The sequence below is a fragment of the Lithobates pipiens genome, unplaced genomic scaffold (assembly GCF_037356315.1).
Source record: "Lithobates pipiens isolate NorthernLeopardFrog02 unplaced genomic scaffold, aLitPip1_a1.2 Scaffold_8, whole genome shotgun sequence".
Taxonomy (NCBI): domain Eukaryota; kingdom Metazoa; phylum Chordata; class Amphibia; order Anura; family Ranidae; genus Lithobates; species Lithobates pipiens.
Genome location: NW_027507903.1, coordinates 550,824,123 through 550,836,795, shown reverse-complemented (window position 1 = coordinate 550,836,795; position 12,673 = coordinate 550,824,123). Strand labels below are relative to the sequence as shown.

Below are 12,673 nucleotides of genomic sequence, written 5' to 3'. Positions count from 1 at the left end.
CATGTCTTATTCCTCTTTTTATGATCTTTTATGAAGGATCGTGCTAAGAGTAATATTAAATGTGGCATCAATCATTTTCAAGGGGACTACATTGGTAGCGACTACAGCAGTCTCATGTAATATGACTAGTCTCCTGAAGCAAGTCCCTAGTCCCCAACAAGTCCTATAGCAGGTTTGCCGTCTCTGACTATCTTCTGCAGGAATGTTCCCAATCTCTTGTAGCAGGACCAGAGTGTCTGTGCCTGGATGGTGCAACAAATGGTACTAAGATTTAGGGCGGTATGCACCCAGGGACGAATACCTATAATGCAGACTTGGTTCTGCCCATTTGTCCTAGGGTGCATACTACCCTAAATCTTAGTACCACTGTATGCAGCACTACACTTGTCTGAGAGTGGAGTGGTTACAAACCAGAATTGTTCTCCAAGTACAAAACAGATCACTGCAGGACAAATTGAATCATTTCACTGATTTTATTACATTGTCCAGTGCATACGTTATACCCCTGGTGCCCAACCTGCAGCCCAAGGGCTGTATGCAGTCCTTTGGTGTATATGTTGCCCTCAGATCTCAGCAATCTGTAGTTGGAAACACTGATTAGGGGTAATAGCACTGATCTCTAATAGCCTCATGTAACATGTTCCCAGCTTCGTATTGTCTTCTGTAGCATATCCCCAGCCAAAAATGTAGCATGTCCACACTCTCTAAACCTCATTTCCTATATTAGGTCTGCAGTTTTTGATAGTCTTCTACAGTGGGTATAGAAATGAATCCCCCCCCCCTTTAAAATCATCATATGTTGTTGCTTTGCAGCCTGAAATAAAGACAGACACAGTTTTTGTTTTATCCAGCTGTATTTACTCAGTGCAACGTATAACATCTAAGTGAAAGATATAACACCAACATGTCAGGAAAAAAAATTCAAAATTCAAAAAGAGAATCACTGCGTTGAAAAGAGGATCACCCCTCCTAAAAATGACTTCTAAACTCAATCAGGTGTAGCTAATCACCTTCTCAATGGCACAAAGCCATTTGACTTTCAACTGTGATCATTTTGATTAGCTCAGCATGAAAAGAGCTTTCCTGAAATATTTCAGTCCCTGGCAGTGCACTGTCAAAAGATCTCCGGGATAAAGCTGTGGACAGGCACAAGTCAGGAAATGGATACCAACAAATTTTAAAGGCTTTATCAATGCCTAGAAGCACAGCGAAGTCTGTTATTAAGAAGTGGTAGGTATTTAGTGCAACACAGACCCTTCCTGGATCAGGACTTTGCTCCAAACTGGATGAAAGAGCCAGGAGGAAACTGGTCAGAGAGTCTACCAAGAGGTCTACAGCAACTCTGAAGCAGTTGCAGGAATTTATGACAAAGAGTGGTCATTGTGTGCATGTTACAAGTCACAAATTCTCTACAAATGTGGCTTGCATGGAAGGGTTACAAGAAAAAAAGCCCCTCAAGAAAAGCCACATACCATCATTTACCAAAAGGACACGGAGGGGACCAGGGGAGGAGCACAAGGGAAACGGCTAGGAATGATCGGTGTGGCGGGAGGGACAGCTGTGAATACCGATCTTCCTGTATAGCTTTTTAGCTGACGGCTGCGGCAGGGAGAGAAGGAGCTGTCAGCTAAAAAACTATACAAAGGAGATCGGTGTTCACAGCTGTTTCCCACCGCACCGATCATTCCCGGGAGATCGGGAGGCGCTTATGCCACAGAAATGCGGGAGACTTGGTATGTCTGTACACGGCAAAAATGAGCACACAGTGATTGAAGGAGAGTGTGCTTGCATGGCCTAGTCAGAACCCAGACTTAAACCCCATTGAAAATCTGTGTAATGACTTGAAGACTGTAGTCCACAAACGGTCACCATCACATTTAACTGAACTTGAGCAGTTCTGTAAAGAAGAGTGGGCAAATATTGCAAAGTCTAGATGTGTAAAGTTAGTTGAGACATATCCCAACAGACTAAAGGCTATAATTAAAGCAAAAGGTGGTCCAACAAAATACTGACACAAGAGGGTGTTCCTTTTTCCAACTCAGCAATTCTGTTTTGAATTTGTATTTTTTTCTGACATGTTGTGTTGTATCTTTCACTTGAATGTTAGAAGTGGCACTGAGTAAATCAGGCTAGATAAAACAAAAACTGTGTCTTCATTTCAAGCTGCAAAGCAACAAAAGGTGATCATTTTAAAGGGTGTGATTATTTTCCATACCCATTGTATATTGAACTTTATGTGTGGCCCTTTGGTGATGTCAGGGGCCACATTTGAGACCCCCTTTAGCTCATAGGTTGACAACCATTGCTTTGGACCACCATTTGGCCCTTCATCTTCATCCACAAAGACAAATACTATTTATATTAACGGGCAGATATCACTACTTGTGTAAGAGCTTGTGTCAATGGACTTTTCTTCACTTTAAGGCATCGATGGGAATGCAAAACCTGCTTGAAGCGGGTCAAATGAAAGTTCTAAGAAGCATCTCAAACTGATGCCATGGACACAAGCCCAATGCCTGTTAATAAAATTATTAGCGATACAAAGAGAACTATGTGAGTGAAGGAGAGGCGGTCACATGACTTTGATAGGTCACTCCTTTCGCCGTTCCGCTCATTAGAATGAATGGCGCTCTGCTTACTTTTGTATTTGTAATGCACATTGGTGTACTTTCTATGTTTTCCAGTGTTGTTTCTTTAAGCACCGATATGCCCATACTGCTGCTTTATAAATGGGGTCCTAAGTCGTGCCTATCTGATAACATGTCTAGGATGTTATGAAATGTAGGATATTTTACTAGCTTTTTACTTTATATTGAAATTCTGACTTTTTATACGTCTTTTCCTCACCAGAGTACAGGCCTCCAACTCCTCCCAAAGGCACGGGTTATCACAGATACCAAGTCTTGGTCTACATGCAGAATCCAAGCACCATACTTGATCTGCTTCCCGAGGAGAAATCTTTGGGTATGTAATATCAGAAGACATAGGGGTGTACAACACCAACAAGTGTAGGACATTTTTAGATGGCACACACAAGATGATTATTATCACACACTGGGAAGTAGTGTTAAACCAATCTACTGGTAAGCATACCATACACTCATGCCGTGTACACACGGTCGGACTTTCCAGCAGAAAAAGTCAGACAGAATCCTTTCATCGGATATCGTGTGTGGGCTTCAGCTGACTTTTTTTCTTTTTTTTTTCCGAAAATTCTGACGGACCTAGAAATAGAACACGTTTTAAATCTTTCAGACGGAATCAATTTCTATTGGGGAAAACCAATCGTCTGTATGCTGCGGACCGCAAACGACACAAGGGCAGCCATTGGCTACTGGCTATTGAACTTCCTTTTTTTAGTCCCGTTGTACGTCACCGCGTTCTAAACGGTCGGACTTTGGTGTGATCATGTGTAGGCAAGTCCGTTTCAGCAGAGCTCCATCAGAAAAACCGTCAATGTATTCTGACGGAAAAAAAACGTTCGTGTGTATGCAGCATTACCGGCCACTTTATTAGGTATACCTGTTCAATTACCCTATAACAGGTAAGGGACTGTTAGAAAGAAGAGATGTTAAAAGCCAGGTAAGGAAGCGTTAAACATATGTAACAGACCAAATGCCATGAAAGGTAGGTAGATTTTATATTTGATTATTCTGGTGATTGAAGTTCTTTTTATGTATTTTGGACCTAATTTTTATAGGCTGTACTCTAGCTCTATAATATTTCAAAAGCTTTGACTGTGACATTGACGGGATAATATTTAGGAGAGTTTGGGATCGCACAGCAGATTTTCTGACCACATTCAAAGGTGCCAGAATATTAGTCCAGGCCTGAGGAACGTTACTGAATATCTAGAATTTATTCTTTTTGTGTGATGTATCAAGGGCATCAGATCTGTAATAGTTTTATATATTATAGGGACAAAGCCCATCTCCTCAAGATGGTACAATCTTCAAGATGCTGAGTTCCTCTAATAGATCTAGGATACAGGATATGGGAAATGTGTTAATTTCCAGTACTTTTCTATATTTCTGTGTGTGTACAAAATAAAAAACAAAGCGGAAATCTTTCATTATTGATATAGCCGGGTAACTTGTATTGGAATGATTTCATGATGAAGAGGTGATAGAACAATTATTTGGGGGATTGTTGGAGGGTTTCATAGGGACAGAATTGCAGCCTTAATGGCTCCCACCTACTCATGTGCAGCCCCATTAATCTCTTGTGTCCTTTTCATGATATTAATTGAACGTTCTGAAAATTGCAGAAATGGCAGAAAGTGTAAGGTCCGCACAGCCACCTCACCCCTCTTTCTGGGTGCTAGATTATTAACCCATGCTGCTAGGAAAGACCAGGGACATCTCACGGTATACCCATTCACCACCTTAGTTTTCTACCAATGTGTACTATATTTCTATAGCATAATTAAATGACTTTATTATGAAGAGGCATGGAACCAAGACTAGCACAAAGTGGCTCTTTCTGAGGCTGTTACATACATATCTGTATTCATTTGCTTTTTCAGTTGGAAAGATCTCCAGAGAAAGTATAGCACTGACTTAAAGCCCAACTCCTGTGACTGACCCAGATTCAACTAAAACCCTCAGTCGGCTGATATCACAGAGCCAGTCCAGGCTTTTGCAAGGATCCCGACTTTAAGGTCAGGATCCACCCTGGTGCCTGACGGCAGCTGGCTCACACTGCTGAGAGCCTGAGCCATCCATTCCGCCCCCCCCCCCTCCACAGCTTGGCGCTCCAGTGAGCGCTGGAGGAGCAGAGAGCTGTTGACCTAAGTTAGAAATCTCTGCTTAGTGAAGACTGAGAACTGAGCAATCAGCGGTCATATGGTCGTTCAGTTTTTGGTCTCAGAGCCATCGGAGGACATCTTCAGCCCCCCAGCTGTTGCCAAACTACAAATCCTATGAGGCATTACAAGGCTGAAAGTTACAAGCATGGTGGGACTCATAGTTCTGCAACAGCTTGAGGGCTGCTGTTTGACACCCCCTTATATGCTCATGCGAGCTCAGCCAAAGGCATTTTTAATGTGTACTGAAGGTTATTGCTATCTATAATATTAGACTGCAAAATGCAGGTGAAAAAAGCAGATTTAGGGCACATACAGTATAACAGGCAAGCAATATGTGATTTGTGTATTTCACCAGGCTATGTAGATCTGTGACAATTTGGATTAAAGCTGCAGTTTGTCTCCCCCAGTTTTTGGTTTACATCTGCTGCAGCATCTGTTTCATATTTGTGAAATTTCCAAGATCGCCTCCTCCTATCAGTCCATCTATATGATTTTTTTTTTTTTTTTTAAGTAATGAGACATTTCTTTTCTTTTTTTTTTTGTTTTTCTTTTTTTTGTAGTAATCCAGTAGCATGTTGGACCTTCATCCACTTTCTCGAATCTACTGCCTTCCTCCTTCCTCTTACACAATTGGATTTTTAAGAAAACAAATACTTTTTTCTTATTGCAAAGCCCCACTTTCTGAATCCTCATCTGGGCGCGGATGATGTAGATCCACCTGCTGTCGTCTGAGATGCCAAGAGGCAGTATTTCATCATGAGATCTCACCCATGTGGCACTCTGCCAGGTCCTATAGAGAGACCTGTGCATGTGTATAGAATGCTGCAAGGTCTCTGCCAGTCCAGAGGACCTGATTCCCATGTGATGTGTCTGCGTATGCACAGAAATGCTGTTGGGTCTCTATCAGGTCTCTTAGACCTAGCAGAGACTTTTTGGCATGTTTATTTATGTGTGGGATATCATTTCAAGATAGCAGAGCAGGAGCAGAGTGGTGAATGAGAACTTTGGTTGCAAAGAAGACCATGCAGTTCTTTAATGTCTCAAAGGTTGCTGGAAATTCTCAATGAAATGTATTGAACTATCCCTTGTACCTTGTGAATAATTTGCAAACTTTGCCAATTGTTACCTTGTGGGGAATACACGCACACACTCCAAAAATGTATACAAGTGGGGGAATGGAAAAAAAAGTTCCACTGTTTTAAAAGAAGAGCATGACAGAAAAGATTTACTGGGTTTCAGTGATAATATAAGCATTTCTCTGACACCAGTGCCTTACATACTCACACTATTGTGTTGTAATCACAAGTGTGTTAACACAATACAGGTTACATGCATTGGTGCAATGCAGTGCCATTCATTCTAAATGGCACCCCAATACACTTCACCGATGGACGTGCATTGCACTGCCAGAAATGGTATATGAACCATTTTTTGATGCTTTGGTCAGCCCACTCAAATGAATGCCTTAATGCATCACATATTAAGTGGTATGAATAGGAGCTAAGGGTGCAGAGGGCTGGCCAAATTGCTTGCGAGAGTATTAGGTTGAAACAGAACGTTACCACCAGAGTCCACAGCTGCCTTTTTGCTCCAAGCTGTGATTCCTTTTCCCCCAAACATGTTGGTTCCTCCACTTTCCCCCTGTCCTGCACTCTAATGCACCTATCAGATCACTATGGAGTACTGAATGTGTACCCATAATGATCCTTTCCAGGCTTGGCCACTCTAATGCAGAGAATCTCCCCCCCTTGCTCAACTTGAGAAACAAAGCTGTGGACACAGCTATGTACATTGAACTGGTGATAGACCCCTATGGAGGGTAGGGCAAAGCAGCGGGTTCACACTAATTCACACCCTTTATAAGCATACTTACCTTCCTGTCCTTTCTGTGCCACTTTCCTCAGCTACCACCAGAAGTCACCAAAGTAGTAGCTCCAATTACATGGACTCCCCCGGATTAGCACAGGATGATGCTTAAAAATACAGTGAAGGCAGAAGCGTTCTCGGCTGCTAAATCTTTGGTAAAGCTCTTGTAAACCGCTGTTTTGTTTTTTGTTTTTTTTTTAAACCTGCAAGGTAAAGCCATAATGTGCTAGTAGCATTGCATACTAGCACACTATGTAAAACTTCCCTTAAAACAAATCCCTACAGCAGCACACTTCCATCTCCACCTGGTCTTCCTTCTGGGTTTGTGGACTCCGGCTGTTTGAGTGGCCAGAGCCATGATGATGTCACTCCCGCGCATGCATGCCTTGGTTTACGGCACAGGACTCTGAAGGGATGGCCCATTTGGTCGTTCCTTCAGAGCGCATGCTCCGGTGATGTCACCAGCTGCATGTACAGGAAATATCTCCGGTGCACTTTTAGGAGATATTTACAGTACCTATAGGTAAGCCTTATCATAGATGAAAGGTGGGAAAGTGATTGAAGGTCCGCTTTAACCGCTTGCCGACCAGCCGCCGTCATACTGCGGCAGGTCGGCACAGTCTCGCGAACCATCGTAGTTATACGCATTGGGATAGCAGGCAAGGGTGTCGATGCTCGTGGCCGATGGTCGCGATGGCCACCACCAGCCATGAGCGATCACGAGCATGAGTGACAGACCACAGAAGTGTGTGTGTATGTGTGTGTGTGTGTGTGTGTGTGTGTAAACACACAAATCCCTGTTCTGTACTGAGAGGAGTGACAGATCGTGCGTTCCTATTAGCTAGGAACCACAATCTGTCACTTTCTCTAGTTAGTCCACTCTCCCTTCAGTTAGAATCACCTCCCAGGGAACACGCTTAACCCCTTGATCGCCCCCTAGTGTTAACCCCTTCCCTGCCAGTGACATTTTTACAGTAATCAGTGCATTTTTATAGCACTGATCACTGTATAAATGCCAATGTTCCCAAAATTGTGTCAAAATTGTCCGCCATAATGTTGCAATCATGATAAAAACTGCAAATCGCCGCCATTACTAGTAAAAAAAAAAAAAATAGAATAAATAAAAGTGCTATAAATCTATCCCCTATTTTGTAGATGCTATAACTTTTGCGCAAACCAATAAATATACGCTTATTGGGATTTATTATTTATTTATTTTTTTACCAAAAATATGTGAAGAATACATACCGGCCTAAACTGAGAAAAAAATATCTTTTTAAAAAAATAAATAAAATGGGGCTTATTTATTATAGGAAAAAGTACAAAATTATTGTGGGTTTTAAAAAAAAAAAAAAAATTGTCGCTTTTTTTTTTTTTTTGTATATCGCGTAAAAAATAAAAAACCACAAAGGCGATTAAATGGCACCAAAAGAAAGCTCTGTGGGGGAAAAAAGGACATAAATTTTGTTTGGGTACATCGACGCACGACCGTGCAATTGTCAATTAAAGCAACGCAGTGCAGTATCGCAAGATATGGCCCGGTCATTCAGCAGCCAAATCTTCCGAGGCTGAAGTGGTTAAAGACAGGAGAAGCATCTTGCATTTTTCACTGTAGATAATGATTATGAATTTCTTCATGGTATGCTTAATTTGCGTTAGATTAGCTACAGGTGACCTAATTTATTTGTTGTGCTTTTTTTACACTTTGTATCTAAATTCTCCTGTGTGTCAGTACTCTCACCCACACGGCTACTAGTACAAGACTGAAATTTGTACAGAAAAAGGACAGTGATGACTTTGTACATATGTATTTATTTGGATAATTCAATACATTTATTTTTATTTTATTTTAAGATGCTGTTTTTTATTTTCATGTAAAAATTACAAATACAATAAAACATAAAAAAAAAGTAATTTAATACATGCATCCATTTTTTTTTATTTTTTTTTATTGCAGGTAACTGGGATCCTGATGCATTTGCTAAACGCTACCAGTTAGTTGGCCCAGTGGTCACTACCCAGTTTATGGCCCAGAATCCAGAGGATGAAGCACAGGAAATCTAAGACTTGGCCCGCAGTATGGATTCTGAGCCCTTATCTTCTTACTGACATCTGATTATTCCATGCTGGATACACTAGATAGGAGATGCCTATAGTTCTACTTTAACCCCTTAACACTGCCTTCTGGTGGCCCTTTAAGTGGGCTTTAAAGTAGAATTCCAGCCTAACACTAACTAGTCCTAAAAATGTTCCCTCCCCTTCCCCTGCCTAACCTGTGTAAATAAGATCTGTATACTTACATTTTTTATTCTGACTCTATGTCCACTTGGACAGTGGGGCTTGAACCTGGACTCACTGTGCAGGCGCCATTCATCTTCGGAGACCTTTGGCATCTCCTTGTCCTCTGTACTGCGCAAGCGCCTTACAGGGCGGACAATATCCGATGGGGGACACTATTTGACACATCACCGGCTCCCCTGTGTCAGTGGCAACTGCAGGGGAGAGGAGAGAGTGCTGATGAATGCTGGGACATGGGAGCCTATGAGTGATTTTTTGCAGCTCCCAGAATTCACAGCCATTGTCAAGCACTCCCTCCTCTCCCCTGCAGCTGCTGCTCACTAACACAAGGGATCAGGTGACTGGACCAGAGTAGACTAAAGATAGTGAGTATACAGATTTTTTTTTTTTTTTACACAGATTAGCAAAAATAAGTAGCAAGAGGGTGAGGGGGATATTTTTAAGACTAGTTAGTGTTAGGCTGTAATTCTACTTAAGGCTCGATTCACATCTTTGCATGTTGCTTCTGAGCATTTTTGCTGTGCTTGTCACGTTTTTGGACACGTGTTTTTACCGCCATTTTGCCACGTTTTGCGTTTTTTTTTTTTTTTTTTACACTGTGGTTGCTTAGCAACCAGCTATATACTGTGAAAAAACTGGAAAAAAACGCAAATCACAGTAAAAACGCGGTACTTGCGTTTTTGATGCAGGTCCATTGACTTCTATTACATGCAAAATGCAGCATTTTGCATGAAAAAAAGTCCCCGATCCTTTCCAAAAATGCAGAGGCACAAAAAATGCATTGATGTGAACATGTTCCATAGGAATCCATGTTAAAAAATTTCCCTGCATTTCTGCAAAATGCATCAAAAAACGCATTAGTGTGAATCAAGCCTTAATGCCAGGGATGTAGCACAGAATTAGTATCATGTGCCCACTGTGATTGTCTCTCATAGTGGTCACATGCTTGGGGGCTGGTCCCACTGGCTCCTGATCAAGAACGGTGACTACTGACAGCTCAGCAGTAAGCTGGGAGCATTCAGTGAGCATGCCGCACATGACCCCAAGCTGTTGTGGATGCATATGTGCGGTGCCTGGATGTTAAAGTCCACTTTTCTTACTGCTACATATGCGTTCTGCTGTTGGCAAGAATTTAAACCCCAAAAAAGGTTGTTGTTTACAATATATATATATAATTAATATATTCACAAATGATTGTGAAATCCCATGTGAAGTGCTGTATAATAATATTGCTCCACCCCAGTATAATCTAGAATGTCTACAGTGCTGTGTACATTTCTTCTAACTAACCTTTATTACTTTACTACCAAGCCTGTGAATCGTACTAAAGTATGGGTGTCTGCATTCATTATAGTATGCCTATGTAGGTATATTTGGATTCAAATAAATATTTTTGTCTCATCATGACAATGTGTTTGCTGGATTATTTTTACATTACACATAAGAATTATTAAACCTAAAAGCACGCATTATATTGCAGCTTACCAACTCTTGGATGTGATGGTTGCCTTCATTTTCTATAGGCCTTCTGTCCTCTATTTTCATCTGGTGACCTGGCCAATACATCAAAAGAACAAGCTCTCCTGTAAATGTACAGTGCCTTGAAAAAGTATTCACACCCCTTGAAATTTTCCACATTTTGTCATGTTACATCCAAAAATGTAAATGTATTTTATTCGGATTTTATGCGATAGACCAATTTAATTGTGAAGTGGAAGGAAAATAATGTTTTTTAACATTTTTTACAAATATGTGGTGTGTATTTGTATTCAGTCCCCCTGAGTCAATACTTTGTAGAATCACCTTTCACTGCAATTACAGCTGCAAGTCTTTTGGGGTATGTTTTTACCAGCTTTGCACATCTAGAAAGTGAAATATTTGCCCATGCTTTCTTGCAAAATAGCTCAAGTCTTGCCACAGATTCTCGATTGGATTTAGGTCTGGACTTTGACTGGGCTATTCTAACACATGAATATGCTTTGATCTAAACCATTCCATTGTAGCTCTGGCTGTATGTTTAGGATTGTTGTCCTGTGGGAAGGTGTTCCTCCACCCAGTCTAAAGTCTTTTGCAGACTCTAAGCCCTTGTACACACGGTCGGACATTCCGAGGGACAATGTCCGATAGGACCGTGTTGTCGGATAATCCGACAGTGTGTGGGCTCCATCGGACTGTTTCCGTCGGACCAAGTTTTCCAGCTGGGCTATAAAATTTTCCGACAACATGATCCGATCGGACTTTGTCCAATCATGTGTAGAGAATTCTGATCGGTCAAAGTGCCACGCATGCTCAGATCAAATTCCTAGACCAAAGCTATTGGCTACTAGCCTGAACGTAGTCCCGTCCTAACGAAATAACGTCATCACGTTAAATATGATCAGATTTTCTGACAACTTTGTCCAACTGTGTGTATGCAACAGTTTCGGACAAAATCCGTCGGACAAAATCCGACGGATTTGGTTGTCGGAATGTCCGACCGTGTGTAAAAGGGCTAACAGGTTTTCTTCTAAGATTGCCCTGTATTTGGCTCCCTCCATCTTCCTATCAACTCTGATCGGCTTCCCTGTCCCTGCTGAAGAAAAGCATCCCCACAACATGATACTGCCACCACCATGTTTCACGGTGGGGATGGTGTATTCAGGTTGATGTGCAGTGTTCGTTTTCTGCTACACATAGTGTTTTGTTTTTAGGCCAAAAATGACAATCGATTTTGGTCTCATCTAACCAGAGCACCTTCTTCCACATGTTTGCTGTGTCCCCCACATGGCTTCTCACAAACTGCAAACAGAACTTCTTCCAGCTTTCTTTCAAAAATGGCTTTCTTCTTGTCACTCTTCCTTAAAGTAGTTGTATACCCACAGAAAAAAAAAAAATGTAAAAAATAAAAATAAAAATAAAAACCCTGTAAGGTAAAGGCATAATGAGCTAGTATGCACCGCATACTAACTCATTATGAAATACTTCATTTAGAACGAGGTCCTTTTTCCCTCGGCGTGTCTTCCGGGTTTGCGGCTTCGGCACTGTGAGTGGCCCGAGCCGTGTTGAGGTCACTCCCGCACATGCCCGCAGGAGACTTCTTCCGGCAAGGTCCAGCAGCACCCCTGGACCTTGCCGGGAAGAAGCTTTACTAATTAGGTGACTTCTGAAGGCAATTGGTTCCACTTGATTTTAGTTGGGGGTATCAGAGTAAAGGGGGCTGAATACAAATGCATACCACACTTTTCAGATATTTATTTGTGAAAAAATTTTTGGTTGTAATATGACAAAATGTGAAAAATGTCAAGGGGTATGAATACTTATTCAAGGCACTGTATCAGTTACAGGAATGAGACAAACCATTTAACACTAATAAGTGTGCTTACATTGATCACCTTTTTATGTAAAACATTTAGCCGACTGATTATAAAGCTGGAGTATGGCTTCAATTTGTTTGATGTACTAGCAGATTTCAATAAACTAACACCCCCCCCCCTCCCCCCGACTGACAATGCTGCTGTCAAAAGGTGCCCCCTGTGCTACACCTTCCAGAATGGGGGTCAGATCATCAGGTGAAAATGGGGGGAGGGGGGGGGGGAATTAATGCAGCCACCCCATCTAATGATTGGTAAGCTGCAATATATTCCATTTTTAGTTTGGGGTTTAATACCGCTTTCAACTATGCATTTATCTTGCAGATCATATATTTTGCTGCTCTTATCAAAA

The 12,673-nt window shown here is 41.6% G+C and overlaps 1 protein-coding gene across 1 annotated transcript in view; it reads left to right on the top strand.

Annotated features, from left to right (window-relative positions):
• The window catches only part of PEBP4 (phosphatidylethanolamine binding protein 4), a 135,482-nt gene extending 125,101 nt beyond the window's left edge, over window positions 1-10,381 (top strand). The window contains exons 6-7 of the mRNA XM_077469863.1: window positions 2,851-2,964; window positions 8,631-10,381. Coding sequence (XP_077325989.1) covers window positions 2,851-2,964; window positions 8,631-8,737 — 221 coding nt within the window. The 3' untranslated portion in view covers window positions 8,738-10,381. The remainder of the gene's footprint in view (window positions 1-2,850; window positions 2,965-8,630) is intronic.
• Window positions 10,382-12,673: the final 2,292 nt, after the last annotated feature.